The sequence below is a fragment of the Melitaea cinxia genome, chromosome 10, assembly GCF_905220565.1.
Source record: "Melitaea cinxia chromosome 10, ilMelCinx1.1, whole genome shotgun sequence".
NCBI lineage: Eukaryota > Metazoa > Arthropoda > Insecta > Lepidoptera > Nymphalidae > Melitaea > Melitaea cinxia.
Genome location: NC_059403.1, coordinates 5,000,158 through 5,027,917, shown reverse-complemented (window position 1 = coordinate 5,027,917; position 27,760 = coordinate 5,000,158). Strand labels below are relative to the sequence as shown.

At 37.9% G+C, this 27,760-nt stretch overlaps 1 protein-coding gene across 1 annotated transcript in view; it reads right to left on the bottom strand.

The window, feature by feature from the left end:
* The window catches only part of LOC123657195 (TATA-binding protein-associated factor 172), a 32,939-nt gene extending 8,224 nt beyond the window's left edge, over nt 1–24,715 (bottom strand). Inside the window, exons 1-28 of the mRNA XM_045592774.1 lie at nt 24,524–24,715; nt 23,549–23,612; nt 16,476–16,616; nt 15,986–16,137; nt 15,501–15,723; nt 14,169–14,377; nt 13,625–13,720; nt 13,197–13,373; nt 12,614–12,876; nt 12,288–12,402; nt 12,048–12,215; nt 11,365–11,508; nt 10,541–10,736; nt 10,073–10,158; nt 9,430–9,552; nt 9,225–9,349; nt 9,047–9,143; nt 8,807–8,949; nt 8,507–8,725; nt 7,961–8,085; nt 7,631–7,788; nt 6,656–6,803; nt 6,232–6,467; nt 5,447–5,579; nt 4,924–5,159; nt 4,468–4,648; nt 4,003–4,298; nt 3,722–3,895 (exon numbers count right to left, since the gene is read on the bottom strand). Coding sequence (XP_045448730.1) covers nt 3,722–3,895; nt 4,003–4,298; nt 4,468–4,648; nt 4,924–5,159; nt 5,447–5,579; nt 6,232–6,467; nt 6,656–6,803; nt 7,631–7,788; nt 7,961–8,085; nt 8,507–8,725; nt 8,807–8,949; nt 9,047–9,143; nt 9,225–9,349; nt 9,430–9,552; nt 10,073–10,158; nt 10,541–10,736; nt 11,365–11,508; nt 12,048–12,215; nt 12,288–12,402; nt 12,614–12,876; nt 13,197–13,373; nt 13,625–13,720; nt 14,169–14,377; nt 15,501–15,723; nt 15,986–16,137; nt 16,476–16,616; nt 23,549–23,612; nt 24,524–24,715 — 4,620 coding nt within the window. The remainder of the gene's footprint in view (nt 1–3,721; nt 3,896–4,002; nt 4,299–4,467; nt 4,649–4,923; nt 5,160–5,446; nt 5,580–6,231; nt 6,468–6,655; nt 6,804–7,630; nt 7,789–7,960; nt 8,086–8,506; nt 8,726–8,806; nt 8,950–9,046; nt 9,144–9,224; nt 9,350–9,429; nt 9,553–10,072; nt 10,159–10,540; nt 10,737–11,364; nt 11,509–12,047; nt 12,216–12,287; nt 12,403–12,613; nt 12,877–13,196; nt 13,374–13,624; nt 13,721–14,168; nt 14,378–15,500; nt 15,724–15,985; nt 16,138–16,475; nt 16,617–23,548; nt 23,613–24,523) is intronic.
* Nucleotides 24,716–27,760: the final 3,045 nt, after the last annotated feature.

Here is a 27,760-nt window from a genome sequence, read left to right as displayed (position 1 = left end):
TTTGTTAATGACATTCCAGGTTGCTTCCTTCACTCCACCCCATTTATGTATGCCGACGATCTGAAGATCCTTAAAACTATTGACTCCATCGATGACGTGAAATTGTTACAAAGCGACATAGACCGTTTGGTCGTGTGGTGCCAGCTTAATTGTATGGAAATAAACACTAAAAAGTGTTATCATATGAGGTTCTCAAGGAGAATTAATACACTCGAATCGGAGTATTATATTGGGGGGAATATGATACAAAAGACAAATATTATTAAGGACTTGGGTGTTTTGTTTGACAGGAAGTTAACCTTCACGGATCACATTGAGTATATCTCCAAAAGAGCTAATCGCATGTTAGGTTTTTTGATTCGTAATGTAAGAGTTTTCAAAAATAATAGTACAAGAATTATTCTTTACAATAGTTTAGTTCGAAGTTTGACTGAGTACTGTAGTGTTGTTTGGAGGCCTCATTTTGCAGTTCATACTTTGAAATTGGAGCGCATACAAAAGCGATTTGTCTCATACTTGGCATTTTGGAACAAAGTTTCAAGGGAAACGCTGTCCTATAAAAAACGATTAATTTTTTTTAAAATGATCTCATTGGAAAACCGCAGAATTTTACTTGATTGTTCTTTTCTTTTCAAAATTTTACAAAACGCCATAAATTGTCCACAGCTGCTTGAGAGGTTCCAACTCCGTGTGCCGAGAACTTATCCTCGTACTCCTATTACTCCGCTGTGCCCGCCCTTTCGCAAAACAACTCTGGGTGCCAACTCATTGGTACCGAGGTTATCTAGACTCCTTAACGAAACTAAAATCGACGTCTTTGCCGACTCATTTACCAAGCTCAGACGGGAATTGTGCGAGACATGGACGAATTGTTGTTAAGATGGCTACTTCTTATGTATGATTGGTGACTGTTGATTTTTATACATTTTAAATTTTTTTTTTTTTTATATTGGAATGTAACGCTTCTTTTTGCATGTGGTGTTCACCTTAATAAATTGTAACACTTAGCTCTAAAGTATTTATTAAGATTAGGTTTACGTTATTGTGTAATTAGTGTTAACAATTACTGGTGATCCTAAATAAATAAATAAATAAATAAATAAATAAATTTGCATTTGCGTTAATCTTGAATTAATTAATTGAATTTTTTTTAACGAGACGTTTACCCATTACCGCTGCTTGCCGCTGTCGAGAAATTTGTTGTATTAAGATCTTTATACATTAGCTAACGCAAGGAGAAAAAAAAAATGCACATATTTACACTTTTTTGTCACGGTGTCAAAACATATCGCGAGGTAAAAATCATTATTTTTTCAATTTCTTTTTATTTCTCATAAAATCATTTGTTGTCTATTAAGGTCAAATTGATAAAAAGTTCATTACAGTGATGAGTAGTATTAATAGTTGTTTCTGGTTTTGATACAGTTTTAACCACCTTACTTAATAAAATATGGTCACTTATCTATTAGGGTCGAATTAAAAACAGGTTGGTTATGGGAAGAGTGAAAATTATCATTTTCTTATCTTTTTGCACATAGCACTATTTCATTGGCCTATAAAAAGAAGGCCAGCCCTGAAAAACTCACAGTTGTTGGTCAGACAGTCAGTTGCCCTAAAAAGCAGTTAATACCTATTTTCAAATATTCCCAAAAGTTAACTGATTTGAAAAATGGGCGAATTTGTTTGTAGCAAGCGAGAGTTGTATAATTTGTTGATAAATGGGAATAATATAGAAGACTACTTACAAGAAAATTTCAATTTGTCACCAGAGGATATGGCTACTGTGGTCTCTTACATTCAAAAAAACTTGGTATCTAAATGTAACGAACGCTGGAGAAATGCATCTCGGATAAAAGAACGCTTTAAAAGTAAGAACGTCAATTGGTTAGATGGTCAATTTCGTGTATTATTAGAATTTGCCAAAGAAACTCCTGAAAAAACCGCGTCTGTTGTGGCTGATATCAACAATCAAAAACAAAATCTGTCTCCCTCCCTGATAAATAAGAATGACGAGGTAATCGAAATTACTCATGACCTATTTAACCATGATTGATGGTAATGTGGCACAAGTTTTAACTGAGACTCGTTCGAGCGCTTCTTGTACAGTTTGTGGTGCTACTCCTCGGTAAATGAATAACTTAGGAGGCAGTTAGGACACGAGATGTGAACGAAAGTTCATTTCAATACGGACTGTCAACACTACATGCTTGGATTAGGAGTATGGAGATGATCTTACACATTTCTTATAACTTGTCTTTTGAAAAGTGGTCAGGTACTAGACCTGAGAAAAAAAAAACAAAGACAAAAAGAAAAAACTGGTACAAAAGCGGTTTAGGGAGGAAATGGGACTGCATGTCGATAAACCTCGACAAGGCACTGGAAATAATAATGACAGAAACACAGCTCGGAGATTTTTTCAGAATTACTCTTGCTCTGCAGACATCACAGGTGTAGACGTAGAATTTATAAAACGAATGTACATAATACTATAAACTATGTCATCTGAAATGGCTATTAATTCAAAAAAGTCCGGTGAATACGCATATAGTACAGCCCAACTGTACGTAATATTTATAATTGGTATTATATGCCTTCGTTCGTGCATAAAATACTTATTCACGGAGAAAAAATTATTGAGTACAATTGACCGAAGACGCGCAAGAATTCCGAAATAAGGATTACAAAAAGTTTAGACTTCATCATTCTAGAAAGTGTTCAAGAGTGGCTACCAATGAAGACGTGTTCCATACCTTATTGTACACTTCTGATCCATACATATCAAGTTTGAGAAACACCTCAGAAACAATATCGAAAGAACTTTTAGATGAAGCCAAGGCCCTTCTTGCTATCAACGAAAATCTATAGGAGCTTCCTGAATTTTGTACATATTTTTTTTCTCGTTTGTTACTATTATTCCATTTTATGTAAATTACAAAAAAAGACAAATTTTGTTTATTTTTCAATATGAAGGAATGAATATGATATGAATGCATGTATTTTTTTAAGTTTTATTTCTTAAATTAATTAATAAACAGAATTTTCAAAATCAAAATTATTTCCATTAAACTTTGTACATACAAGTATATGTGTGCAAAATTACAGCTCATTTAGTTTTGAAACAACTGAGATACGGAGTTTTGAGACGAAACATACGCGATTTTCCAATAGTGCAGCGTGGTGACTATGGGCAACACACATAAGTTCACGCCATTTGTGGCGCGAACTTGTGGAGGTCTATGTCCAGCAGTGGACTGTAATAGGCTGAAGTGTATGAGTGAGACGAAAAAATTTGTCAAGTAAATAGGCGTTATCAAAGTTGATTGAAAAAATTTTAATCAGATCTCGATGAAATATTAAATGTGATTACATGATAAACACCAGCTTTCGATTAAATTAAAAATCCTCATAATCGGTACACCCAGTCAAAAGTTATGCGGTATAATACAACGTAAGTCGACGAAAAAGTATTCAAATAAAAACGCATTATTAGATATAACTCGAAAAGTAGTTGTTGTTTGAATTTGAAATGAGGCGCACTATTAAATGTTTTTTTATCGAAATCGATCCACCCAGTCAAGTTCTGAAGTAACATACATTAAAAAAAAAATACAGTTGAATTGACAACCTCCCCATTTTTTGGAAATCTGTTAATAAAACACCGCTCTTCTCGTGTGTTACATATAGTTACCGACGTAAGGGAAGGAGGTGAACAGAGCGGTACCTGTCTGTGCAGCGCCTCGCAGGCCAGCGCGCCCGCCTGCAGGTGGTGCGGCGAGGCGCGCGGGTCGCGCGCCGCCAGGATGGGCCGCGAGTAGCGCGCCGTGAACTGCCGCTCCGTGCCCAGCAGCCCCGGCATCAGGAAGTCGAACAGCGACCACAGCTCCAGCACGTTGTTCTGCGTTCGATGTACGTATCGAATATATTTGATATACTTGTATCGCCATTGCTAGTATTTATTCGAGCTTCATTACATTTTCTAACACAAAATAACCAAAGTGTTACCTGAATCGGAGTTCCTGATAAAATCAACCGATGATTTGCAACTAGTTGCTTGATAGCTTTGAACGCTTTAGTCTTCCCGTTTTTGATTACGTGTCCTTCGTCCAAAATACAGTAATTCCACTTAATACTACTAAAGAAGTCTATATCCTTCCTCACAATATCATACGAGGCTACAATGAGATTGTAGAATCGCACGTGAGCTCGCAACTTTTCGCGTTCTATGGGAGGTCCCACATACTGGAGAGGTTTCAGGTATTTGGACGGTATAAACTTGTTCACTTCGAAGACCCAGTGACCTGTAATTGAGGAAATTTTATATGCGTGTACATTACAGTTTTTAGTGGTAAAGCTTTCTGTGAAATGGTGTTTTTGTATATCAGCGCTTTACGAAGAAAGGCGAAAGCGAGGGAATTTTAAATGAAATAAATAAACTTTTCGTTTATGTTAGGCGCTCATGCGTCATACCGGTGAGCGTGGGCGGGCACACGACGAGCGAGGGCAGCGCGGGCAGCGCGGCGGCGGCGCGCTCGTGGTGCGAGCCCGCCACCACCGCGATGGACTGCAGCGTCTTGCCCAACCCCATGTCGTCGCACAGCACGCCGTGCAGCTTGTACTCGTTAAGGAACCGCAGCCAGTTCACGCCCGCCTGCCGATTAGACAAATTACATTTTTTTGACATTAACACACTTAGGGCCTGTTTCACCGGTTGTGCACTGAACATAAGTTTAGTAAGATTTCTATTTGCGGATGGAAATATCTTACAAATATAAAATAAAATTCAAAAAAGAATAATATATTAAAAACTTTTGTCAATTGGATACCTTCATCTGTCAAATAGCGTTAACGGCAACCAGTAAAACAGACTCTTACAGTAAATTTCGTAATTATATTTAATTACCTAATGTAACGATCAACTCTCACCTGTTGATAGCTTCTCAACTCGGCGGTTACGGGTACGGGTATCTTGTAATCTTTGATCGATTTAGGGTTGAAGAGCTTTTCCAAGAAATGTTTATCCCGTTCCCGCCTCTCACGCAACTCCTGCGAGAGCCCCGCGGGTTCCGGCACGGCGCCTTCGAGCGGCATGAGTTGAATGAGCGTGGCGAAACAACGAGTTGACATCATTCGGACGGACTCGTTGTGGTCGCTCATGCGTCCTGCAACAGTACCTTTATTATAGGGGTCGTCCGCAAAGTTAAATTGAATTATTTTTTTGGTATTGAATTTAAATACAGGTACGATTTCATTAAATTTTGGAAAATTAAGCATCATGATACAAATTTCTTGGCAGGCATCAAGAGATCAGAAATCGAAAAATCCTTGTGCTATTTCGTGACGTTTTTCCGAAGCCCTTTCCCTTTCTCGCTCCTGATTAATGTCCGACCTCTTATGTCAAACATATTTGGCACAGGGTTCAGAGACGGCCTCCTACGAGCAGCATTACCAAGCAGCGGCACGACCAGCAGCGCGATGTAGGGCACGAGCTGCAGCTGCAGCGCGTCCACGGCGCGCGCCAGCGCCTCCGCCGCGCCGCAGCGCACGCGCTCGCTGCGCACGTCCTCCAGCGCCTCGACCACCTGCCCGAGAACGGAATCTGGTTATTTCGTTTCGAGACCAAATAAGGAACGTCTTGAAAAAAGGCCAGGTCAAGAGTACCCTAAACCGAAGAGCATGTATGAAGGAAATAATGAAAGCGGACGAAGCGAAACAAGTATGTAATAAGGATCGTAGCAAGTAGAAAGAAGTGGTTTCTGCCTATCTCTACGGGAAAGAGGCGTGATTATATGTATGTATGTATGTTTGTCATGGTCTGGGTGTTTGAGTATTGTGTGCATTTTTAAATTTCCGACAAAGCAGAAAATCCTACTGGGGGCCGTTGAGTGTGAAACGTTTAATTAAAAACAAATAATTTAATTATAAAATGAATGTGAAATTAACTTATAATTAAGACTTACATTATGATGTGATGATTCATTATTTCATTATTTAGTGAGAAAGTGTGATATTTATGATGGTCCGAAGCGAACTGTGAATTATATCAATGACTTAATTTGTGTGTCACCGAATCGGTAAATCTAAAAGATTTGCAGTAGTACTGTAAAATAGACGTCCTAGAGTAGTAATTGACGGACGTTGGGGACATTTTTTGGCTCCGCTTTAAGATCATATAGTACATGCACCGAGCCACACGGCCCCCACTCGAGCCCCTACGCTAGTGTGGCGGCGCACCTCGCGCACGACGGTCCGCATGACGGCGTGCGGGTCGCGCGCCGCCAGCGCCGCCAGCGCGCGCGCCGCCATGTGCCGCAGCGCCGTGTGCCGGGCCCGCGCCAGCGCCACGCACGCGCGCGCCCCGCCCACGACCCGAGGCCACAGCGCGTCGCACACGTACGCGCACACCGCTTCCACCACCTGCAGCCGCGAGATCAACTCCTCGCCCGCCTCCTCCTCCAGCTGCTCCAGCTCTGCGTCCATATTTATGTTTTTATTACTAATTTGTGTAGTAGCTAAGTTTCCTTTTTTATAATTTTCTTAATACGATATATTGTATGCACATAAAAAATAAATCTCTAATTTTCACCATTTCATTCGTACCTGACGTAACAAGACGTACATCCCGAATTTCAAAAAGACATACATGTCAGACACTCACCACTATCAGTCATCACTTTTTCAAAGGGCTGTGTTATGAATTCCCATAGCTTTGGTAATTTCTCTGGCAATTCCTCGCCGAAGTATTCAGTTAGACTAGTTAGAGCCATGGTCGCACCGCGCCGTTGGATTCTTAGTAATTTTCTCGCCTTTTGAAAAAAAGACATTAGTATTACAAAACAACATTATATTTTAACATTATTAAAACATGTTGCGCCATACTCAAGAATTAAGTGCATCGAATATTCTATAGCAGGGGTTCCCAAACTTATTTTACCTACTATCTAGAATAAATTATTTTATAGTTTTTTTTTCGAGCAATCTTTCAATTAATATTAGTCGATGTTCACAAGTTGCAGTCGAGAGTCCTTATAGATTAAATGACAAATCGCCCCCAAAGCCTCTACACAATGGCACCATTTTTTTGCTAGGTCTCTTACCCCCCACTGCACTGCCCCACTGCACTAGTACTGCAGCGCCCACGAGGGGGCGTTATCACCAACTTTGAAAGAGACTGTTCTATAGAAATACAGGGAAAAGTAACAAAGTGAAACACTATAAGACTATTTATTTATAGTACTGTGCCCACGACTTTATCCGCGTGGAATTTAACAAAAAAGTATTTGTTCGGTTCTCAGAGATATCAAATAAATAAATTTTAAAATAAAAGTAGCCTAAGTTACTCCTTACTACATCAGCTATCCGCGATTGAAAGTCTCGTCAAAATCGGTCCAGCCGTTCCAGAGAATAGCCGGGACAAACAGATAGACAGACAAAAATTTTAAAAAATGTTATTTTGATATATGTAACGTGTATTCATCCATATGCATTTAGCATTTTAATATTACAAATGGACACTCCAATTTTAATTATTTGTATAGATGTATAGATTACAGTATTACAATAGAATTAATCAAATAATCAATCATTTGAAACAAAAAAAAAAAAAAAATGAAAAATACTCGTATGGGTTTACCTCGTCCTCCTGCGGCAGCAGTTGTTCGAGCAGGTCACTCTGCGCGTTGGGTCCGTGGTGCGCGTGGTGCGCGGCGGGCGGGCGGCCGCGCCTCGGCACCACGCGCTCCGCGCTGCGGTGCTGCTCGAGCAGAGTGAGGATGCCGTTGTATTTATCCACTGTGAACCATTTATTCATTACCTTCCCATATATGACATTTGCGAGTGTAGTTCTAACGTAACCTTATATAAGTTAAAGATTACTTTTTCTGAGTATTTAAAACATTTGATAAAAAAGAAATGTTATGAATTCAGATGATTTAATTTTATAATAACTTATTTTTTTACTAACACGTGGGTTCATGACTAGAGAGCGTATCGGTCTTGCTCTCGGTACCGCTGTCGCCGCTGCCCGAGTCACCGTTAGCGTCTTCGGAGTTCTCGAGAGAAATGCGCGGCGTAAACTCTGGATCACATCTGTAATATTTAAAAAATGTATAGATACATTTGATAATTTATATTTGGATTTTATTTATATACATTTGAATAAGGCCGATATTTGTTTGCGACGATTTGTTATAAGTAAACGAGGTGTAGTTTGAATGCTAGTTTATTTGCAACTGATTAGATCATAGTGGACTGTACAAATGCACGTATAGTTAGTTTCTGCTTAAATGTCTCTATAAGTATACAACACAAAATTTTATCTGTATGGACGTATACATATAATACGAACATCTACAAGAGCTGCACAATTTTCATGAATTACCAACAAGTACCTGTGTATAAAATAAAATAAATATATAAAAGATAAAATTTGACCCGAATAAGATTATATCGTAATATCGAAATTGATTCGTTATAAAAAAGAAGCCAGAAGGCGGACGGCAGCGCGTACCTGAGGAAGGCCTTCAGGTTGACGAGCACCTTGTTGTTGGGGCAGGGCTCGCGGCTCACGAGGCGCGCCAGCAGCGCCGCCAGCGTGCGCGCCGCGCCGCGTTGCAGCTCCTCCGAGCACTCGCGCTTCACGCTGTCCATCAGCGGCCGCACCACGGGATTCAGCCGCGCCGGCAGCGCGCCCAGGTGCGCCACGGCACCGCTCAATGCCGCCTGCACCCTGCAACGTCACCTCGCTTTGTAAACACCGTCTCGTGAGAGAGTCCCCGCTCGTCTGCACGTCCAGGAGAAGGCGACTCACGCGACGTTGAGCGCGGCCTGCTCGCGCGCGCACGCGGCCACGGCGCTATGCAGCGCGGCGCGGCGCTCCTCCAGCGACGCGGCCACGCGCTTCGTCTTCAGCGCCGCCACCAGCGGCTGCGTCGCAGCCGTCATCGCCGACACCTGCACGTTTCGAGTGGTAAACTATTAATGACACCTCTCACCAAAATCGACATTTTAAAAGCTCATCGAGGACTAGTTCGGCGTCGGCTTTACGTACCTGTTCAAGTCTAATTATATTGTTAAATTCTTCGCTATCCACGGGAAGTTTATAATGCTTCATCATAGCTAATAAATCGCGCGCCTCCTGTAGTATGCTGTAATAAGTATCGACTAAAATATTATATTTTTCGAGGGAATGAAATACAATAAATTGTATTCTATAAATGTAGTCTTACCGATTACAGTTCAAGGCGACTTCGTCGTAATACAGCGTTTGGTTCAGAGCGGTGTGCAGAGATGTGACCAGAAGGGGGGGAGCTAGGTTCGATATGACATTTTGTTGTTCATCCGTATTGTCGTCCTGTATCGAAAACAATGTTAAATTTAAGAAGACATGTCTTTAATTTCATTGTCGAGCAGAATATAAATGAGCACAAATACCTGCGCTATGACGGCGGCCGGGTAGCGGTCGTGGTGGGGCGTGCGGCGCGCCCAGGCCGACAGCACGAGCCCGGCCACGAGGCGCTGCAGCGCGCTGCCCGACCGCAGGTACGCCACCATCACCTGGCGGTTTACGGACGACGCTTATGTCACAGAGTGGAAGGGTTCGTTCACTTGTCCAAATAATAACAGGATTGTATATTAAATAAACAAACTGGCGATACTCTGTTTTAGTTTATGCTACACAATATTTTTTATGGTTGTTCAACGATTTCACAAGATATAAAATATTATTATAAATGGTTTTGATTTTTTTTAAAAATAATCTTAATTATAACAAAAATTAATAAGTTTTTTATATATATGTATATATATATATATATATATATATATGTGTGTGTGTGAGTATTTGTGTATGTATATGTGTATATCTATATGTATGTGGTGTATATGTACGTATTTTAGTATGATAAGTTCATGTGTATGTTACATAACATTTTGCGCCCGATTCCACACTCCTTATTTAGTCCTCTGCCCAAAGGATGCCTGGAAGAGATCGCTATATTAGCGATAAGGCCGCAGGCATTTGTAATACTGTTTAGACCTTGTATTGGTGTGCGAAAGTGTAAATAAATAAACTTACCTTAACATAACAATCAATTGGACTTTCGTCTTCCGCTTTGTACTCGATGCCCGGTGCCGGCTGGACTAGATAACACGACAAGTAACCTGGAAGCGAACGATATAAAACTGTTAGATCGAAAGATTATCTCTCAAAGCTATTTTAAATTTTGAATATATGGATTTGAATCAATGTACTCTAAACCTTCAAGATTTCCTACTTAAGTTTGACATGTTAAACTTAACCCTACTTAAACGCACGCACACGCACACACAAACACAAACAAACGTAACGAGTCTTAGTCATCCGTAAGGGCAGTAATTCCCGATACAAGTGTCTATGACAACTTACCGGGAAGTCTTGGTGATAAATTATGACAGAGATTATAGAAATAAATGATTTTTATTTATTATTTTTTATCAGTTTTTATATAAGGTAGAGTTAAAGGAGCGGTTAAAGTATATCTACAGAAGTCCGCAGCGCACTCACCGAGCATGTCAGCGGCCAGCACGCGCGCGCGCGTGACGTTGGCGTCCCGCAGCGCGGCGGGCTGGTTGTCCCCGCCGCCGAGGTACCACTTGTGTGCGGCGCGCAGCTCGCCCTCCACCTCGCTCGGCGCCTCGCCGCCCCCGCCCCCGCCGCCGCCGCCGCTGCCGCTGCCGCTGAGGGCGCGCGCGCGCCGCTCCTACGGGTATCGATAAAGTACAACTTTTAATTTACATAGTCATACAATGTTTCATACATACATATATTTTTTAGGAACTAGGTATGCTATGGTGTTTTGGTGCGTACTAAAACACCGGTTGTCGCGATATTGATTTCCACGAAGGATGGATATTTGCATTCAACCTGTATCATCACACTGCTGAACATAGGCCTCTTTCTTCACGTAGAAGGATAATAATAATAATAAGGATTGGAGCTTAATCCACCAAGCTGCTCCACTGCAGGTTGACGGAAAGGAGGGATATTTGTATTTGTACAAATATTCGTTTCAAGTCATGCTTTTCGTTCTTCTGGGGGACCCCACTGTACTTTGGAGAGCACGTTAAGTCGGTTCAGGTTGTTATAGAAGATACATAAATAGCGATCGTTACTCATAGTAGGAAATATATCCACCAATTCACAGTGGAGCAGCGGTGTGCATTAAGCTCCGACCCTTGTGCTACATAAGAAATAGCCAGACGCATAGGAGTTTTTTCGAAAGTTTAAGTGATCACATCTCGACATAAGCATGTCATTATTAAGTATCACAAAACATACGTCGAATGAAGTCGACTGTAACGTTCCAAAAGCACCTCGAGTAGAATCACCTTGGGCGGCGGGTGCAGCAGCAGCGCGGGGTCGACGGGCAGGCGCGCGGGCTGCATGGCCAGGCACAGCCACAGCGCCAGCAGCGGGCACGCCGCCAGCAGCACGGCGCCCAGCTCCGCGTGCCGCAGCAGGTTCTCCCACACCTGGCGCGACACGGCACTTACACGCACACGTAACGAGGGCAACACGAATAACCGTCTCTAGACGAGGGCGGGGTCGTTATATACATAAAGATATAATAAACTTAATATCGTTTCTTTTATTTCAGATAAGTGTATTATTAACAGTAATAGTGTATTGTAATTTTTATTGTATATTGTCGTAGTCGTAGAACAAAGTCGGATTTGACATTTTTACAAACGCAAGCATTCATACACAGCATCAGGACATTTAAAGGAGATTGAATTAAGTATTTTAAAAATATTCAGAATCTCGATTGAAAACTTCAGTGCTCTGGTATAGTTTTTGACAGATTTGCAAATCCGTCTTGTTCTACGAATGCGACGATATAATGCAAGTTTATTCATTTGTACTCTCACAGTAATGAATAAATAATCTTATATAAATATTTACATAATGCTCATTTTAATTCATAACATCAACCATTACGACGAGCTATATTAAAGTCTAAACATGTGAGACTATTTATTATAAATACATATTGTTAAAATGCTAGTCTAACCTGTACTGCAATTTCTTGTATTTCATGTACATACTCAAAGAGTACTCTTTGATATATATGTCTCATAGCCTCTTGCAACAGCTCCGGCGTCCAACTTAAGTACTGACTGTCTTCACCATTCTCACACTTCACTTCAATAGTTTTTGAATCACTCTTATCACTCGTAGTCTCACTTGTGTTATCACAGTTAGTTTTCTGGCCCTCCCCACTGCCGTTGGTCTGTCCGTTGGTACCGGTGGCGACGAGGGGGCGTGTGAGGGTGCGCAGTGTCTGCAGCGTCGCCTTCCGCACGGAACTAGTAGAGTGATCGAGATACGGCCATAATCTCGGGAGGACATCGCTTAGATCTATTGGGCTAGAAAAGAAATTATTTTATAGATTTTGGAAGAAATTACACACATATATAAAAGAGTGAGAAAACAAAGTGTCTGTAGACCGTCTATATATTATACAAGGGGAAACGACTGGACCTGAAACTACGACATTGGTCTTAACGAGAAAAAAAATTGATCAACAAGTTTCTGTGTATCTGATAAGAAAATGTCATGCACTAGAGCTTCACTCACTGCAGCAGCTTGGCGGCAACGGGCAGCGCCAGCAGCTCGGCCAGCAGCGCCATGTAGGCGTTCGCGGGCGCCGCCAGGTCGTCCTGCTCGCGCAGCAGGCGCCACAGACGCGCGGCCAGGCGCGCCAGGCGCTCCGGCCGCGCCGCCGCCAGCGCGCTCGCCGCCGGCGCCAGCGCGCCCGCCGCCGCGCCCGATACGTCCTCCGCGCCGTCCTCCAGCCCCGCCGTCAGGTGCTCCAGCGCGCCGCACTCCACGGCCAGCTCCTGCGAGACCGCACGTGTAGGTACTACAGATAGGATATCACCTATATTTTAACGAGGCGTCGACGCAGCGGTTATAGCACTGAATTTTGGGTTTGCGGTTGAAGGGTTCGATTTCCACACATGACAAAGATTTGTATTAACCATATAGATGTTTGTCGTGGTCTGGGCGATTGTACTCGAGTAGTATAGTAATGTGTGTTTCCAGTTCCCCGATACGGGAGTAAATGGTATCGGAGCCGCTGAGTGTGACGCGGTTCAAATAGTCACAAATTGTTAAACGTCAATTTAACGTTGTTCACGATAAACGTTGCAGTCCTCACCTGGCGCGCGGCCAGCAGGTACTTGAAGGCGAGCAGCGCGCCGTGCCGCGCCTCCCACTGCGGCTGGCGCGCCAGCGTGGCCACGCGCGCCGCCACGAGGCGCACGCGCTCGGCGCGCAGCTGCGCCAGCGCCACGCCCAACGTCTGCGCGCACGTCTCGCGCACCGGCGCCACCACCTGCGCATCGCAGCGATAGCGCTTAATATTAAAAAATTATAAGAACAAGCTGTCAAGCCTTCGTTACATAAATGTCGTAGCAGGATTAAAATAGTACTATAAGTATTATATGATTTCACTAAATGGTCCGAAATGGACATAATCATAATTAAAAACGAAAAATGTTCAAATATTTTTCACACTACATTATATTTAGTCTCTCTGGGGATCTAATACTAATCTGGGAGCTAATACATAAAATAAAAACGTACCTGGTCCGACACGAAATCCCCGAACCTGTCCAACGCGAGCACACAGAGTAGCCGCAGAGCCATGTCCTCCAACCACTCTTGGTGGGCGTCGTCCATCTGGAAGACATTATTAACATACATTTTTACATTTTTTTTCGTTGTCTTATAAAAATAATAATAATATAATAGACATAAAATAATACTAAAAGAGTTCATACTAGCTCATATTTTAATGTATGGCGGTTCAATAATAAAACTTTTGTTTTTTACTCTACCAAAGAAGGTTAGAAAAGTATATTTAATGAGGAGAGAGCACGAGTCGGAACACGGACTTTGAGATGAGACTTTATGTACACGTCGTACTCTTTTAATGTCTTTATCCTTTCAGTCAAAGTCTGTTTCCCGCCTTACGCCATTCCCATACAAGAGAAAAAACGATCGTAAAAGTTACAAAGTCAATAATAATAAATAATTCAATTTAACCTCGCACTAAATTTCCTATAATGTTTTTACACTTGCTACGCGAGGTTGAGCAAAGTATGGTATTTTGAGTGGTGGTGGTTACCTGGCGCGCGGTCATGCCGGCGCGCGTGCCCGCGGAGGCGGCGAGGCGCGAGCGCAGCAGCTCCCGCAGCGCGCCGGCGGCCCCGTGGCGCGCCTCCCACGCGGCGCCGAACAGCTGCGCCTGCAGCGCGCCGCACCACGCCTCCAGCGGCCAGCGCGCGCCCTCGCCCCACGACCCGTCGCGCCGCGGCGCCGCGCTCCCGCCCTCGCCTGCGCACACACGTCACACGTCACATGACAAACGACCGCACCGACCGATCGTCGGCGGTCACCGCACCGCGCGGGATGTTTTATTGATTAAAGCTGTGACACCGGCACTTTTGTTTATTTTATTTTATTTGTTTACAACTACCTCATACGAAGCAATGGATGTAAATCCAAAAATAAACTTAAAACTAAATGTGCTGCCTTTTAAGGTGAATACAGTATGCATAACAATATGGAAGTACAAACTACAAATTAACAAAAATTCAAATCGGCTAAATCCAATCTACAATTTTTTTTGTTAGTTTTTATGTTGTTTACAAAACGAAATAAATGACAGAAACAAAGTATGCAAAAAAAAATTAAGTTGTAAATAAAGCAACATCAGATAGCAGCATTTAAACACGATTTACCCCGCTTATATAAACATCAACCGAACAAAACACACAATAGTTAACCAATGTGTATATTATTACACAAAGTTCACGTTTGGAAACAGCGTGCTGTTGGGAGTGTGACATCTGTCGTTTATTATTATACAAAGTTCATCAAAATCGGTTTAGTATTTTCCAAAACTTATGCATTCACACAAATAGGCAACAACTTTAATAACTAACGTTTGGAAACAGTGTACTGTTTGGAGTAAATCGCACGATACGCAATTATTATTGTTTTGTTTTTCAAATATTTAGTATAAATGGGTTGATTTGTTATCGTTATTAATGCGACTAATGGAAATAGTAAATGGTAACCGAGGAGATAATTTATTACAACTAGGTATATAAATTTCTAGCAGTTTAGTCCACGATCCTACAGTAGACATTTATAATGACTACTGAAGGATCATAATTTGACTATAATATTTTTTCAATTTTTTTCGATATAAATAATAATATTCGAAATATAATAAATAATAATACGTATGTAATATTAGTTTAGATACGAGATAAATTTGTAGAGAGAATGAATATTACTCGTATTCCTATACAATATATTTTTTAAACCCACTAACACATTATTTTTTTTAAACTTATTATAATTAATCTAGTTTTTTTTATATAATCAGAAAAAATATAAAAAAATTACTTTTGGGGCACTTTTATTAATAAAATATTGAATAGTAGCTCACAAAGGACTTCATCGACAGGCTCTATCTTCATTTTCTTCCTCTCCGGTTCGAGGGGCGAGGGAGGGGGCCCGGTGGGGGTAAGCGGCGTCAGTGGCGAGGCAGACGAGCTGTCGTCACAATCGCGCGATTTTTGTTTACTAAACGCTGCGCGTGCGCGACGCTTCGCTAAGTTCATTTCTCGCGAGCTCAGTCCTTTACAAGCGACTAGCTCTTGTACTGGACGCTGTAACAATACAAGGGAGTTTGTAAACATGCTCATCTAAAATAAACTTTAATAATTTGACTTGTAAGATATGCAAATTTAATGTCGACTAGAAACAATCGCTAAGAAAATTAAGACAGAGTCGATTTACTATTTCTGATAAAAAGTTTTAATGTTGACTGATTAATTTTCTCACACTCAGTGTGGCAGTCTGGTTGATTCCAAGCATTATCCGGTACGGGGACTATTTCAGTTCAGTTATTTTTTTTTAATTTAAACATACCCTCACGGTAGCTTCAGGTTTCGTCGGCTTCACAGGACACAAGTCTTCATTTGTGTACATTCCGCTTAAATCCATACCCAGCGAATTCGCCACATCCAAACCTAACTGTGAGTTTAGTTGCTGCCTTTGCTTCGCCAAACACTCCTTCATATCTAATTATGCATAAAAAAGAGTATTGTTTCACAAAAATGTGCAAGAAAATACAATAGAAATCAAAGATATTTTTTTAAATCTTAGGTTTTTAAATAATTTTCTAATTGTGTTTCTTTCGATTTTTCTCGGCAAGTAAAGATCCACTTTCGAAATAGATGTTAGCTTCAAATTAACTAGGATTCAATAATTAAAAATTCTAGAATGACGACGTACTCTTAGTACCTACATACCTATTTTGCCACCTTCTTAAAAGATTAAATTGTCTGTTTTGGTTGTCTTATGGTGACATATTTTATTCGAAAATCTAGAAGTGATATTTTTTGGTATAACTTGTCACCTGCAGCCGATAGCGCCTCTTCATCCATGTCGTACTCGTGCCCCTCGGAGCCCATGAGATGGGCGCCGTGTTCCAGGACGCGCTCGATGTCAAACGTTTCACATCGCAACCGTGCGTTGTCTTCTTGTTCTGCTTCCTCTTCTACAAATAATTCGAAATAAAAATATACCCAACGGCATATTAAATATAATTAAACTAATAATTCGAAGAAGAAAGTCTTATGGATAAATTAGACGATTTTTTTTTTATTAAATATTTATTCATAGGTATATGAATGTAGATACGAATGAAATGCATTAAGTTATACCACGTATAAGTACACATACAATTTCTAAGCTATATACGAAAAATCAGTAAAATAGAAGCTATGGTTAAGGCACTAAGTATGTGTGTATACTATAAATTAGGTAGACTACTAAATGCCTTATTACGGCCCCAACAGTTTAGCATAACTTGAGTCCAACAGTTAAGCATTATTTGAGTAAATAAATAGTCGATGATAATGATGGTATTTTCACTGAACTTGTCCGTTACGTTTTTCAATTTTCAAATGCGATTTAATTCCTAGGACCCGTCGTATTTCTAACTAAAACCTGCTGCTTATATTGCAGTTCAATATTAAACAATTCAGATTATTCTATTATTAAATTCTTCAATAATTTAAAATTTACATCGATGCGCATCAGCCTGTACTATCCAACTGCTGAGCATAGGCCTTTTCCCGCCATGGATCAGAACCTAATGCACCAGGCTGCTCCGATACGGATTGGCGGATATATTTCCTACTATGAGTAACGATCGCTTTCAGGTGTACATAATAATAACCGGGACCGAAGGCTTACCGTGCTCTCTAAGGCACGGTGGGGAGACTCACAATATTTGTGTTAACACAAATATCCACTCCGAGCGGGAATCGAACCCACGACCGTCGGTGTTTAGGCGCCGCTGACACGGCACACGCACCATTACACCAGAGCGGTCGAATATTCGAAATATATATATTATGATTAAGTAGATAGATATTTTGAATAACTTAACACAAATTATTCTAAATGTCAATTCATTTGGTCCTAACAATCATTTTAGATTAATTTATAAGCTTATATTGCAATTATTTTTAGACTAAAGGCCTGTGCCGGTTCGACTTTTCATCTATTAATCAGTCATAAAACCTTGAATAAGTTGAAACAGTAATACAGCTAATAATCTTGGAATTTTATATCATGGGCTGGGTTTTACTATCGAGTGGCAAAAGATAATAGGTACGTACTAACGAACCTAAAATATAATACGTCCTTATTGGGTGACCCAGTTGTTCATTTTCATTGCACGGAAGGTTACATTAATACATTCTATTAGTGACTGTTTAAAATTCTCCCTCTCTCTCGTTTTAGCCTCTGAAGATTCATTCCTTGTAATAGATTAATAATAACAATAAATTTACAACACTGTCTAACTGAATTACAAAATTGATTTCTTTAAATTGTGTTTGCTCACAAACAAAAAAAAACGATTTACAGTTATTATTATTACATTGACAAGACTAAAGGAAATAAGATAGGATATCACAACTGTTGAACTCATAGCACCCAATAGCTTTAAATTCATATATTTTCTCGTCTATATGTATATAGATGATTCCTACAACATTTAACAATCGATTGAGATTTCGAGATTTGAGTTCGTGATAACTCCAGAAGCATAACTATAATGTTGTTAATTTAAGTTAATAAAAATATAAGTAAATTGTGATTTAAAAGTAGCTTGACAATTTAACATGTCTAATTTTCTGTGAAGAATATTATTGGCATATGTCAAAACTAAAATAAACTAGATAACAAACCCTAACTTGCTATTGGCTCGCCCTTGGCTTGCCTGGGGTCAGGCACAATCGCTTCAAGTAGCTGTAGTATTACAAAATAAAGGTGAGACTGTTAATTGGAATATGGCTTAGAAATGGTATGTACTAATTACGTGGTTTTGTTATGTTTAAGCCTCTCGCTTGTATCCTTCCCGTATATTATTATTTAACAATATAATAAATAAATAAATTTATATTTATATATCAAGTAAGAAACAGCGATAGTCACAGTTCGAAAGACACAGGGAAAAATTAACATAACAGGGTCTCGTGGCAAAATAATTAATACGTAATTAAATTGTAATAGCTAAACATTTAGTTTGGAAGATTCATTAAATATGCATAATGAGGTTCGATAAAAAATTATGCAACTGTTGGAAGTTTTGTTCCTAGTGTTACATACCGAAATAAAGTAAGTCTGTAAGTCTTAAAAATTACAACCATCAAGGATAGTTTACAGTTAAATAAAAGTTATGTATGTTAGATAAAAACAAATTGTTAAATTCTGTGCTCCACACTTCGCAATTACAACACACATGGGTGTTAATAAATATGCAACAAGGGTATTCCTTTGATAATCACTTTTTATGTGACAGAATACGGAATACCTTTTTTAACTAAATCCGGCTTGGTTAATCTCATTAAACAAGTCTTAAAACAAGTTTTTATAAGATTTTGAGTCAATAACAAATAAAAAATATTGATAAGGAGGTAAATGCACTGACTTTCTACCGTTAATATGATAGGTTAAAATAAATGTTGACTATTTATTAAGTATAGTACCTAGGTATTTTTAATGAAGGAACGAACTATGTAATTACCGATTGTAAAAAATCCCAAATTATAATATAATTTGCATCAAAGTGTTATCAATGTTATTATTTAATATAAAATATAATAGTAAATTTCGCAATTATTTGCTTTAAATGCCAAAAACAATTGCGCGTAGATAAAACAACGTACAAACTTTATCTGTCTATTTTCCATGAAGTGATTAAGTTGAATAAAAAGCTATATTAATGGAAATAAAAACACACGCTTTTGTCATATAAAATATTTTGTAGTAAATTCAAATATAATATTCAATATTCTTTCTTTTTCATTTGTGATGAAATTTTAGGAATCTAAAAAAATAGATTGTCGAACATGTCAAGTTTGAAATTAAACAGTTGAAATTGACTAATATGTTTTTTATTTTTGTATATATGAACCGATATAAAAATACTAAATAATTATTGTGTTTGCTGGCAAACGAAAAAAAACCGACTTCAATTACATCGACAAGTAATACAACATAGGTTGACAAAAAATAGTCAAGTAAATATGCATTATCAAAGATTACTCCAAAAGTTGTAATCAGATCTCGATGACATTTAAATGTGACCACATGATAAACATCGGGTTTCGATTAAATTAAAAATCATCAAAATCGGTACCACCAGTAAAAAGTTATGCGGATTTTCGACGGTTTCTCTCGATTTCTCTGGGATACCATATATATATATATACACTCGCAAAGCCATTTTCCTAAAAATCGAACTTTTGTACCAATATACGGCTTGAGTCGATTCAGTTGCACGCGAGTGTATATGCAAAAAATCTCAAATTTAGTAGCGTAAAAGACACAGACACTGTGAAATAAGAGATTTAACTTAATATAGATAAAATTAATAGTAGGTACCTAATTACATATTAATCCTATTTTTCAAGGGTTTATTTCGAGTTTCAACCAGAGAATAAACTAATTTACAATAATATTATGATCTACAGTTGGTTTAAGTATAGAAAACAAATATTAATTATATTGTAAGATTGTGCGGACACTTCTACACTAATAATATAATGAGAAACGATTTGATTTTCTATTTGTTTTTAATGGATTAACTCAAAAACTACTGCACCTATTTTCATTTTTTTTTTATTTCCCTAGAAGAATACTAATATCACTAAGTGAAATATTTTAACGAGAGACAACTACACATAATTATAAATGTATAATTATATAAATAATAACAATAATAAGCAAAAAGGAACATTAAATCGCGCTAGCGACACTAGATACGTCTCTGACTTCGACCGAGTACCGACAAACTCAATAGACATTTATTTAATAAACCCAACAACCCTAGGGAGTCTAAATAAAGCTTCATCTATTAAGCTATTGTACCTATTGAGGCGAGTCTGAAATAGACTTCGTTCTAAAACTAGGTTAAACGAGTTAAACGAAACTCAATGACGTGGAAAAAACATTTTCCCTAATAGATGCTCAAACATTGAAAGATGCAAAAATGTATAGCGTGATTATGGTAAGCATTTCAAGATATTTTTTTTCATGGTTATTTTAAACAGCGTATTCTTAGAATTCGTTTACTGTCGTACTAGTCGTTACTGTCTTCTATCTATACAAATGTAAAACACAAGGAATATATACCAAACTAACATTTATTTTAATTTTTGTCTGTCTGTCTGTTTGTTCCGACTAATCTCTGAAACGGCTGGACTGATTTTGACGAGACTTTCACTGGCAGATAGCTGATGTGATAAGGAGTAACTCAGGCTACATTTATTTTAGTTTTTTTTTTTTTGTTTTTTTTTTAATTGGGAACTGAACAATAACTATTTTGTTATTGTCCACGCGAAGTGACGCGCACAGCTAGTCTATAATCTATAATCTATAATAATATATATAAAAGCGAAAGGTCACTCACTCATCACGAAATCTCCGAAACTATAACACCTACAAACTTGAAATTTGGCAGGTAGGCTCCTTATAAGACGTAGGCATCCGCTAAGAACGGATTTTACGAAATTCGACCCCTAAGGGGGTAAAATGGGGGTTGGAAGTTTGTATGAAAGTCCTATGTTTTTGAAGTAAGAGACTTGAAATTTAAAATGTAAGCTCTATAGATGGTGAAAAGGTGTCCAAATAATGTATCTTTAGAAATTAACTCCCTTTTGGGATTAAAACGGGGGATAGTAAGTTGACTCACTCATCACGAAATTTCTGAAACTGTAACATCTATAAGCTTGAAATTTGGCAGGTAGGCTCCTTATAAGGCGTCAACATCCGCTAAGAATGAATTTTACGAAAATTGAGCCCTAAGGGGGTAAAACGGGGGTTGAAAGTTTGTATGAAAGTCCCATGTTTTTGAAGTAAGAGACTTGAAATTTAAAATGTATTCCTTATAGATGATGAGAAGGTGTCCAAATAATGTATCTTTAGAAACCAACTCCTTTTTGGGGTTAAAACGGGGGATGGTAGGTTGACTCCCTCATCACGAAATCTCCGAAACTATAACAGCTACAAACTTGAAATTTGGCAAGTAGGCTCCTTATAGGGCGTAAACATCCGCTAAGAGCTTTTATGAAACTCAACCCTTAAAGGGATAAAACGGGGGTTGAAAGTTTGTATGAAAGTCTTATGTTTTTGAAGTAAATAATAATACTAAATTGTGCCTTTTAAAAAGTTACTCAGTTTGATAAGCATTTCAAGTGACTGAAATAAAAAAATAATTTGCGTTAAATATCTTAATAGTAATGCATATCTTCATAACCACGAGGACGTACTCGCGGGCAACAGTAAGTGTATTATAAAGTCCCCAAAAGTGTATGTGATCGATTCGCTCAAAATTTACTGAACAGATTTTCATGCGGTTTCACCATTGGAGAGAGGGCTCCACCATTGGCAAGAGGAAGGTTTATGGAACGGCTAAGCCATTTTTGATGAGAGTTTCACTGGAAGTTTGCTGGGAAAATTTTGTGACACACTAATTTCAACGCGGGCGAAGCCGCGGGCACAGCTAGTTCATTATATAATTTAGATAATATATATGCAATAGTGCAGGATCACATTGAAGATAAAGATGTGTGGACTTAGTGACGCTGTATTGCATGCAAGATATTACTTATTTTGTACTGAAACACAGTTTATACATTATTTTCAAAAGAATAACTGCGGAGTTTTTTTCCGATTGTCCTCAGCAGAATCTGCAATCCGAGTCGGTGGTAGCTTCACTTTCAAAAATAATAATCACAGAAAGGGGAGATGGGAACTAGTGGGCCAGAATATTTATAAGTAGAGAAATAGTTTAAAAATTGGTCTAATTTTTTTTTATTTTAAAATATAAAAAATCAGTTCAACTCTAAATCTGGATGCGAAGAAAAATGAGAACGATAGTGTCGTCAAATTAATTGGGTATCGATTCAACTATAATCGATTACAGAATTTAAAAAGAAAAGGTTTGCACTAGTTAATTAACTCAAAGTATATATTTAGATGCATAACTAAAGTTGTAAACAATAAAGTGCATTTAAATAAAGTTACATTTATAGCGAAAATGTCAATTAATATCTGATAAACCAAAATGATTGTCGATTTTTATATTGATTTAAAACAAATCATTTTTTTAATCACAGCTTTGACAGCTGACTGACACTGATACTGTTTATTTTCAGCACCGGCCACCGCGCCATCAAAATAAAAATAAAAAAACAAATTTATTCAAATTAGGCCCCAAGAGCCCTTTCGAATTGTCATTTTACAAATTAAATTTTTAAAGTATTTATTACCAAGCTACCGTCGATTCGGAGTATATTCTGCAGAGAAGAAGCGGCAAGAAACTCCGCAGTTACTCTTTTGAACATAATATATAAACTGTGTTTTAGTACAAAATTAGTAATAACATAATTATAATAAGCCCTTTCAATCTGAACTTAAATTCTTTAAAATTAAATCCCCCTTTTTCAAATGGATTGAAACTGTTTTATGGTCAATCCTCAGATATTCAGCTATATCATAACTACTCAAATGTCAATCTAGCACCACTTTTTCAAAAATGTCGTTACGTTTATCCGCAACTGGGCGACCAAATTCAGAAATTTCTTAAACAATTTTGCGCTACTCTTACCGACACAGCATTAGGCCCATAAACATTTTACTTTTAATTTTAGGCCCATACAGCATTTTTTCAAACTAAAACTAAAATATACCGAATATCTTCGTTGGAATCACCTCACCTACTTTGGTAGACAGAAAAATAAATGAAAAGTGGCGGTTCTGTTTTTTTATGTTTTAATTTCATTTTTAAAATATCACTTGTTCATGGTATCAAAACCAGCCAGTTACAAACGATACAACAAAAAATATTTTATTGCAAATTTTTACTAGAAAGTAGGAAAAGACTTTTTCTTCGACCTGTTATGTAATATTTACCTTTGGCAACGGATACAAGATGAGGATGCCACTCAGGAACATTCGACAAAATCGCTCCCACAGCCTGTCAAAGAAAGAACATATCTTCATGATACAAGTTAAAAGCGACATTTATAATATTTGTTGTTAATTATTTTGAGTAGCATATACAAAACCACGGCGGAACTCAAAATGACACACAACAAAGATAATAAATATCCTGTTTTACACATAAATCGTAGTGAAGTGTGTAGTGAGAACGTAATTAATTCATATCACAATAAAATTAGCTTATCAACCAAATGTAGTCGGCTTTTCTGCTTGGCATAAAATCCGCATTCTACAAAGATACGTTGACGAAAGGTTTGTAACATAAAATATACACATGACATTATTCAAAATAATTTAATAAAACTATTAAAAATATATTATAAAGGGTTACTAGATTAGATACCGTTTTCAAGTGATACCTACAAATTAATTTTATCATTAACATTCATTAAATATTCTCTCCACAGGTTGGACAGACTTTATACAATAATACTGGTGAGTTTGGTCCCTTGGAAGGAACAAGCGCAGTCAGTATCTATAACATCGATTAAAAATAAAAATCATAACATGTATACACATATTTCTAGGCCTCATAAAAGCAAGTAATGAACGATAGTTATCTAACAAAGTTTACTGTTAGTGAAACCATAAGGCCTATGCCCAGCAGTGGGATACTACAGGCATGAAAAGACCATAAGAATTGAATTGAGCTAATTCATACGAGTATAGCTAATAGTATTTTCTTTACGTAAAGATGATGTTTTGACGCACCTAATGAGCCAGACTAAAACAACATGTTTAGACATATCGCCGCTAGCACGGAAAAAGAGAACAGCAAGAATCAACCTGACTAATTTACTTACTAATCTTTTATTTAATACTTGCTTCTACACTAAACAGATGGTCTAGAGTACAACAAAATGAAAATTAGATGGTAGTCTAAACCTGTGTGGCCGCTATCCTCGTCTCCCAGGCGGGCGAACGCAGGTGCTTCATGAGGCGCGCGAGAAGCCGATGCAGCTCTTCTGGGCGGGCCTTCTGCACTTCTCCCAGCTGCCGCGCCGCGGCTCGCCGGGTGGCAGCCCCTGCGCCCGCCTCCAGCAACACGAACAACCGGTCCAACCTAATACATAACATATTTGTTTAAAATAATAACAATAAACTCCACATATTAGAATTTAAATCTGTGTCCGATGGAGAAATACACATAACGGAAAAGCACAAACACCTGTATGGCCCATGTGAAATTTGTCATGTCCCGCACATGAACCGAACCGCGACCGTTAGCGCATCAGTCAGTTTGGTACTGTGCTGTGTGCTGTTACTGTGACCACACGGTGCCAACGCCTTACCGTAATTTTTTCTTTAATAAAATAAAAATAGAATATTTGTTATGATAATATTAGTACTTGCTTGCTTTTGTACTTTGTTGCTTTTAACCATATAAGGTTTTTTTTATTTACTTTATCTGCAATCGTGAAAAAAATGTCTTTAAATAACAAAATTCATTACAGATATAACAAAATATTTTAGGTTATATTGTATATGTACTTTACGTCATAAAAACAAAACTAGTAGAAAATGACCAAATGTCTCAATATAACTATTTTAACCGAAAAAAAGGAGGAGGTTCTCAATACGAGATCTGTATTTTTTTATGTATTTAATTGAGAACTTTTAACTGGGTGGACTGAGGTATCGCCAATAATGCGTATTACCGTTGAGGAGACCTAGTAGAATTTGGTCTGCATTTGTCCATGTTTTTTGAGGTTTTATGACATTTTTTCATAGGGTTCTGACTGTTACATGTACAATCCTATCTATAATAATAATATGAAATGATAATAGCACAAAATATAACTCTTTTGAGTCATTAAATTTCGAGTCAGTAGGTAAAGATATTATTTATTCGGAGTATGATAAAGATATTCGCTGTGTGGCGAAGAATATAACCACCCCCTTTCTTCCCGTGAGCGTCTTAAGAGGCGACTAAGGGATAACACAGTTCCACTACCACCTTGGAACTTAAAAAGCCGCCCGATGGCGGGATAGCCATCCAATTGCTGGCTTTGAGATACACAGGCCGAAGACGGGCAGCAGCGGCAGCGTCTTCGGTGTGACAAAGCCAGCCCGCCTGCCAAGCGTGGTGACTATGGGCAAAACACATAAGTTCGCGCCATTTTTGGCGCAAACTTGTGGAGGCTTATATCTAAAGAAGAATCCAAATTTTACGGAATCGATAGTTTTCGTAACAGCATTCGTTTCGAAGAGACATATTATTACACGGTAAAAGATGGCGCTGTTAAGGACACCAACAAACACTAAGCATTAATCTATTAATAATTTTTTTTATTAAGTAAGTCCCTGGCAGATCGACATCGAGTCTCAGACTGAAAATGTATTTGAATAACTGCTTATTTAAAACACTTATAGTAATCACAAGCTGTCATCTACAGGTGATTGATTGCACGCTTCAGTCTGTAATATCCCACTGCTGAGCATAGGCATCTTTTCCCATGTAGGAGAAGGATCAGAGCTTAAGCCACCACGCTGCTCCAATACGGGTTGGTGGATGCTTGCACAACCACAGATTATTGAAGTAATTTTAATTTTAGAGAAACATATTAATCAATTTTCAAGCGCTGTTTTCCATAACTTTGTCTACATGTCAGAAAAAATCGTTTACCTCTATGAATCGATCGTTTATCACGATAAACGATTCGTTCTTGTAGAAAAATAAATCTTCTATAAAACATACTTTACAAAAGCCAATCAAATATAATAAAATTCTAATCTCGCCGATCAAATTTTTCGTTCAATTTATTAACTGAATGATGAAAATATATTTTTTGCCGTGTCTATAACAGTGTATTTAGTGCATGCATAAATTATCAAACTATTAATGTTAGGAGTTTTTGTTTAGTATTTCCGGCATTAGGTAGATATAATGAGCAGTTAAGCAATTTATATAAAATTTCCATCAGAAATATTAAATAACTGGACAATAGTTTCAAAACAGACTGAATAATACATTAGTTTATTTATTCATGGTCAATTTATTTAGACCATTTCAAATCTTATCATCCGATCACTTTAATCCTAAATTTATGGCCATTTCAAACATTTGAGTTTTTTGATAAAGATGAGATAATATCAGCGAATGACTAGACTCACCAACCTCGGCAAACCAGTACGATTAAAAATTACGTTATTTAATTATATTTCATGAACATTAAGATTAAAACATTACGCAATCTTTCTCATTTACTATGGTCTTGTATTTACATTTAAATCTTTAATTTAAAAAAAAGTTATAATATTACTACTTACCGAGACGTCATTATGGAATTAAAATCACCTTGCTTATTAGTAGACCTGAAAAAAAAAAATAATAATTAATGAACACATCAGACTTCAGTCACCGAAAGCGAATAAAAATCGTTTATTAGATGTGAATGGGGAAACTGTTCTCTAAGCTCTAATATTTTCATCGCGTACTTTTAAAATACAATAATTATGATTCTAACACAAATGAACTTTAACAATCGCCATATTAAACCGTTATATCACCATAAAATAAAATTAATACAAAAATATAAATATAATATTAAGTCATTACTTTTACAATTTTAACGAATAGTTCTCGATATGTTCAGCTTCAGCAACTTACGTTATTCGAAACTGTAATATTTTGAATAGTCTTAAAAACTACTTGACAGATCTCGTTAAAATTTAATGTTGAAGCAACGCACATAAAAATTCAGTCGAATTGAGAACCTGCTTTTTAACGATATATATATTTACTTTTGTCTAGTTGTATTTTTAAGCCCGTAAATAACTTGGAATATATTATAGGTTTTTACTTTACTTATAGGTATTTACAGAATTCGATGATTATGCTAATTAAGATCTAACAGAATTTATATCATAACCCATAATGCCAACGTATAAAAAAACGCTGACGTAGTAAATTTTGTACTAGAAAAATTTTCCTAGAAAGAGAACATAGTGATCAGAAAATATGTGTCAAGATAAGAAGAATCAGGGTTACAATAACATATTCTTTCAGGCACGGCGAAGAAACACACAATGACAAACAATCAGGTCCAGAAATCGTCGGTGACAAAGAGTCTTCCGGCACCAATACACTAAAAGGATCATAGTATTGCATACATATATGTG